Source organism: Physella acuta, unplaced genomic scaffold (assembly GCF_028476545.2).
Source record: "Physella acuta isolate Inbredline_101_S28 unplaced genomic scaffold, ASM2847654v3 ptg000822l, whole genome shotgun sequence".
In the NCBI taxonomy this organism is placed as follows: domain Eukaryota; kingdom Metazoa; phylum Mollusca; class Gastropoda; family Physidae; genus Physella; species Physella acuta.
In genome coordinates this window covers 289,837-296,922 of record NW_026732340.1, presented here as the reverse complement: position 1 = coordinate 296,922, position 7,086 = coordinate 289,837, and the positions used below count along the sequence as shown (strand labels likewise).

Here is a 7,086-nt window from a genome sequence, read left to right as displayed (position 1 = left end):
TAAATCCTATTTCGTACTGGTTACGAACAGGAAAAAAAATAGTTACACATATTAACAATTAAATTGTGCCAAAATTTATCCCTTGTAGAATCTAGTTTCAATGAAACATTTGAAGTGAGAAATACATATGTAACGTTTTCGTATGTATTCAACAAGGTTGTCGTAAGAATGTTTAGCTATGCCTTCCCTTTTTGCGCACCGTTCATTATTGTAAATGTTTTATTTTAGTCGTGCAAGCCGCGCACATTCATCTTGTCAGTAGTAAACATCACTGTTTACTTCCGCCCTTAAGGTTTCAGGAAAAAGGAGAGTAGTATTATCCATCAAATTAAACAGGTAAGTTTGACAATATTAGAAAAAATAGTGTCGCAGCTAAGATACGCTGTTCTTCTTCTTTTTTTATTGTAATGTTGGAATGGGTTCCCTCCAACACGATTTAGTATACGTGTCAACTTGTTATGTGCCATTTAGACTTTAGACCGTTGACTCCGATTTCAGCCTTCTTTTCTTTTTCGGATTTGCTTCCATTTCCATTTGGCAAATCAAGAACAAACTACAAGGCAACAGTTGTTTGATTTTGTAGTCGTCTCTTCTAGAAGGGTTGCTATCCCAAGCTATCCCAAGCTATTAAGCCTCCTCTGCCCGGGGGGGGGGGGGATTCGAAAACAATACTTTTCGGATTAGCAACCACGAGCTTAACCGACTCGACAACGCTAATCCCAAATCGTAAGATTTGAGCTAGAAATGCTAAACACTCAGCTGTCTATATCAGTGTGTCGCAGCGTTATAGATTCTAGAAATAACAACAGATAGACACAACTTTTAATTAAGTTAGATTATCCGTGAGATTAGCCGTAATCAACTGATTTACACAACTTTTGATTAAGTTAGATTAGCCATAATCAACAGATTAACACAACTTTTGATAAATTTAGCTAAGCCGTTAGATTAGCCGTAATGAACAGATTAACACAACTTTTAATAAATTTAGCTAAGCCGTTAGATTAGCCGCAATGAACAGATTAAGAATTTTGATTAAGTCAGATTAGCCCTTAAATTAGCCGTAATCAACAGATTAACACAACTTTTGATAAATTTAGATAAGCCGTTAGATTAGCCGTAATTAACAGATTAATAATTTTGATTAAGTTAGATTAGCCGTTAGATTAGCCGTAATCAACAGATTAAGAATTTTGATTAAGTTAGATTAGCTGTTAGATTAGTCGTAATCAACAGATTAACACATCTTTTGATTAAGTTAGATTAGCCGTTAGATTAGCCGTAATCAACAGATTAACACAACTTTTGATTAAGTTAGATTAGCCGTTAGATTAGCCGTAATCAACAGATTAACACATCTTTTGATTAAGTTAGATTAGCCGTTAGATTAGCCGTAATCAACAGATTAAGACTTTTAATTAAGTTAGATTAGCCGTTAGATTAGCCGTAATCAACAGATTAACAAAACTTTTGATTAAGTTAGAATAGCCGTTAGATTAGCCGTAATCAACAGATTAACAAATATTTTAATTAAGTTAGATTAGCCTCTAGATTAGCCGTAATCAACAGATTACCACAACTTTTGATTAAGTTAGATTAGCCGTTAGATTAGCCGTAATCAACAGATTAACACATCTTTTGATTAAGTTAGATTAGCCGTTAGATTAGCCGTAATCAACAGATTAACAAAACTTTTGATTAAGTTAGATTAGCCGTTAGATTAGCCGTAATCAACAGATTAACAAATATTTTAATTAAGTTAGATTAGCCTCTAGATTAGCCGTAATCAACAGATTAACACAACTTTTGATTAAGTTGGATTAGCCGTTAGATAAGCCGTAATCAACAGATTAACACATCTTTTAATTAAGTTAGATTGGCCGCTAGATTTGCCGTAGTTAACAGATTAACACATCTTTTAATTAAGTTAGATTAGCCGCTAGATTAGCCGTAATGAACAGATTAACACAACTTTTTATTATTTTAGATTAGCCGTTAGATTAGCCGTAATCAACGGATTAAGAAATTTGATTAAGTTAGATTAGCCGTTAGATTAGCCGTAATCAACAGATTAAGACTTTTGATTAAGTTAGATTAGCCGTTAGATTAGCCGTAATCAACAGATTAACACATGTTATGATTAAGTGCGACACTTAGACCTAGACACACCACTATGTGCTGCTCCCCACGATTCTAACAAAGGATAATTGAGATTTAGATCAGAGGTGTAGCTACCCTTCCCGGCGCCCGGGGACAAACTTTCAATTTGGCGCCCATTTCCCCCCCCCCCCCCCCTTCCCCATCGGGAACAAACTTTCAATTTGGCGTAATATAAAACGTATACGTTTGTCAAGGAAGTTAACTCTTGTAAGACTTAGGTGGATTATCTACACAGTACACGCCCATCACTTATCACTGCAGGTTAATCAGTGGCCCATGACTAGATGGAACCTGATACAGCTCATACTAGCACCGCATTGACAGGGGCTATTAAAAGAAATGTTACAGACAAATAGGCAGTAATAACCAAAGAGCAAAAATTGACAGGGTCATATATAGAAATACTGGACTTTGACAACACCACATACAGAAATATCGAAAGTTGACGCGAACACAGGGAGTTTTACATGGAATACCGGGAAACTAAAAATTGACAAGATCTCATAGAACAAAAAATATGGGACGGCGTGGCCTAGAGGTAGAGCGCTAGAATGCTAACCCGAAGGTTTTGAGTTCGAATCCGGGTTCAAGTCACATGAACGTCCCTGAATCCCTCCCCCCCATCCCCCCCCACTCTAATGGCTAACTCACGCTAGAGAAAGTAAAAACTGCTGGGCATAGTGCTGACCAAACTCTCCTTTCATAATCTGAGGTCAAGAAACACGAAAGCTGATTTATCTGCCCAATGGAAAACAATATTTGTAGAGGAATGTTTACATAGGTTATAAGTCCAAGTTAACTTGACACTTTAATATTTATTTCATTTTTTGCTAATTTTTCAGAGCACGTTTTAAAATCCCCGCGCCGTTTTGCTGTTAGTCTTGATCATGTATTGGTATAGAATGCCGACATCACACACTATAATGATCTATATCACACGATATCACACACTATACTGATCTATATCACACGATATCACACACTATACTGATCTATATCACACGATATCACACACTATACTGATCTATATCACACGATATCACACACTATACTGATCTATATCACACGATATCACACACTATACTGATCTATATCACACGACATCACACACTATACAGATCTATATCACACACTATACTGATCTATATCACACGATATCACACACTATACTGATCTATATCACACGATATCACACACTATACTGATCTATATCACACACTATACTGATCTATATCACACGATATCACACACTATACTGATCTATATCACACACTATACTGATCTATATCACACGACATCACACACTATACTGATCTATATCACACACTATACTGATCTATATCACACGATATCACACACTATACTGATCTATATCACACACTATACTGATCTATATCACACGACATCACACACTTTACTGATCTATATCACACTCTATACTGATCTATATCACACACTATACTGATCTATATCACACGATATCACACACTATACTGATCTATATCACACACTATACTGATCTATATCACACGAAATCACACACTATACTGATCTATATCACACGAAATCACACACTATACTGATCTATATCACACGGTATCACACACTATACTGATCGATATCACACACTTTACTGATCTATATCACACAATGTCACACACTATACTGATCTATATCACACGATAAATCACACTATATACTGATCTATATCACACGATATCACACACTTTACCTGATCCAGCTGTTTAATTTACTGACCGAGATTAAAGCTGTTTTGTGAAAAGGTTGCTGTTCCATCAAGACAATTAGTCCAAATCCACACAACGTTGAAATAAAATCTTAAAAGCCGTTCGCGAATATTTTTTCTAAAAATGTTTGGCACGTATTGTCTCATGTGAATATTTTCTTATCATTCAATTCTGAATGCGTTTGAGTTAATTTTAAATTTAAATTTCAGATTTATAAACACAATGGGCAAACAAGACGTTCGTGCCCAGATATTCAAAGGTCTGGAGAATGTGTGGGATGAAAACATTTTATTTGACTACGCTGTGAAAGTTCAGGATGAAACCATTCAATGTCATCGACTCATCCTAGCGGCGTGTTCAGAATTTTTCAAAGCGCTGTTTAGGTCTGGTATGAAAGAAGTCACAGAAAACTTGTGTGTTTTAAATGATGTTTCGTGTGAAATTTTCCGGATGATACTCAACACACTGTACAGCGGTGAAATTGTTTTAACTTTAGGAAATCTCTTTGAGGTTTGGCGATGTGCGAACATGCTGCAAATACGTTTTTTAGTCGATTTGTGTGAGAGCTTTGCTATTGAAAATACAACAGTAGATACATGGGTGAACATGTATACAAATGCTAAGCGTTTTAACATAAAACGAGTACTCGATCACCTCCATATATTCATGTTAAAAAACTTCGAACACATTAGAAATTCAACAATATTTCTACAAATGTCTTTTAATGAAGTTCGTGATTTGATAAAAAGCCAAGATCTAGTTGTCTACAAAGAAGATTTAGTTCTTAAATCAGTAATCAAATGGGCCGAGTACTCACCTGATACGAATTCTGATTATAATGAGAGTATCGAAGGACTTAATGAAATTGTTTGCAAAAGTGTCAATCAAAACCAAAACAAACACCCTAAGCTTGATGCAGATAATACATGTTCTACCACAACACTTCATCCGTGTGTTACTGAGCGTTCGACCAGAATAGAAAAACTTGCAGAGCTTTTGAAGTTAGTGAGAATCAGTCTTGTAAGTCCGGCTGTTTTATTTCACGTCTATAACTTGGACATTCTGTCGGGAAATAATGACTCAAAAAATATCATTTCCAACGCTTTAACCTATAACCTGCAAGATTTTAAACACGGTCAGTGGCCATCATCAGCTATACAAAGATCTTGTAGCCGGTACATAAATGCTGGAGTTAATACAAGTAATGGACGGTTTGAAGTTCAATGCGCATCCGACGAAAAGTTGTATAAAATGTTAAAATGTACACTTTTACAGCACAATATTCAGCTTGTTTGTTTTGAGGGTGAGTTATACGCCACAGGAACAGAAGAGAACCTGCCATTTGAACCGTGTCGAATGTTTGTGTTTAGTGACAACAATTGGAATAAAGTGATAGACCTGCCAAGTGACAATTTGTTGTTAGCTGCACACGGAGACTTTATTTACATTTTAAACATAGATGATAAGTCCGTAAATACCATCAACCCGAAAAGGGAAAATCCTAATTTGGAACTATTAACTGACTTCCCAGAAAATGTAGATGTTAAACACGCCATGTTTCTAGAAAATTATCTCATATTGTTTTCAGCCGAGTCTTGTAATGGCGTTAAACAAACATCCGTTCATAAACTGGACGTTGTGTCTAAAGTGTGGACCAGATTAGACAATCTAGAAGGACCAGCAGAACAACTCATTAGCTTTAGGAACGACAAACACAGCTACATTTTACAGGCCGATGGCCGCCTGTGGCTGGTGGTAAATTTACCCAGCAGCATTGAATTTAAATTCCTGGTCCAGCTCTGGCATTTTGAATGCGAATTGTGTGGCGGGCTGACGTACGAGAAGCAACTGATACTTTTTGGACAACACCCAGTGGATGACCCGCCTGATGAGATACGATTGAAGAAAGTTCCTGGCCACTTTGATCGTGTTACATATTGGGGTGGCGATGGTGTTCATTCTAATTTTATTCCAATCACTCTACCTATATCATGCCTCACTGAAATCATACAAAAAAAGCTTTAACATTTGCAAGGGTATATTTATACAATTACAATACCTCAGCTATGGACAGAAAACGTATTCACTTTTCTAATTTTGCTTTTATGTTTCTCGGAGCCATTACTCATAGAATGAATGTCTTATTTCATGAAATTTTTGTTCGATAAAATAATAGTGGAGACGTTCATTTAATTAAGTCATCAACACACAATAAAATCGGAACACCGCGGGCGTATCTTAAAAAAAAGAAAACATACATCAACTATGCTAGACCTACCCTGTTCACTGGTGCCACATCAAGGGTTTCAACAGGCAAAACAAATATTCACTAAATTTATAAAGACCAAACTTATATTTGCGAATTATGAAAAGGGCAATGAAATAAAACAACGTTAAGATAGTTGAAGAAACAACTGTTCTTATTTCATAAGAATAAAGCAGATTAACAAAAATTCCCACACAGTAGGCCCCTATTCAACACAGTACATCATGTTCTAAAACAGAAACTCACATCTCCTAAAACACAATCAAAGAAACACGCATTCTAAAACAACAACAACAAACTCACATCTCCTAAAACAGAATCAAAGAAACACGCATTCTAAAACTTCAACAACAAACTCACATCTCCTAAAACAGAATCAAAGAAACACGCATTCTACAACTTCAACAACAAACTCACACCATAGTTGAAACATGTCCTAAACAAAAGTATGGTCTGAATCTTGCTTTAAGTTAGAGGTCAATTTTGGCACATTTATTGTCCAAGTGTTGCCTCTTACAGTTCACGTACATCGAATAAAGCGAACAAGAAATCTATGATTTAATGTTTTAGCTGAAAACGGTGAAAAATTATACAACATTCAAATATTTATATTAACATATACATGTTATTTGATAGTGAACTATACACAATTTAACAAACAACGGATACCAGATTTATGTTGAATGTATGTTTTTTGTGTTAACTTCTAAAAAACATGGAATAAACATGTCCGCATATCTTAACTGGCTACCATTATATTTATTTACAACTGTTCTTCATAGAAACTATGTTTTGAGAGGTGTAGTTTTTGTGTAAAAAAATCTCTTCCTGGTTGGATTCAAAAGCATTAAAAAAAATGATCTCGAAACAGTCTACATAAATTAACGCCCGAAATTGGGGAAGCATTGACAA

The 7,086-nt window shown here is 35.6% G+C and overlaps 1 protein-coding gene across 1 annotated transcript; it reads left to right on the top strand.

Moving 5' to 3' along the window:
• Positions 1–256: 256 nt before the first annotated feature.
• On the top strand, positions 257–6,369 carry LOC131951688 (kelch-like protein 8). The gene is made up of 2 exons (XM_059314047.1): positions 257–336; positions 4,118–6,369. Exon 2 carries the CDS (start codon positions 4,131–4,133, stop codon positions 5,931–5,933), a length of 1,803 nt encoding a protein of 600 aa, XP_059170030.1. The 5' UTR covers positions 257–336; positions 4,118–4,130; the 3' UTR covers positions 5,934–6,369.
• The last annotated feature ends 717 nt before the right edge of the window (positions 6,370–7,086 follow it).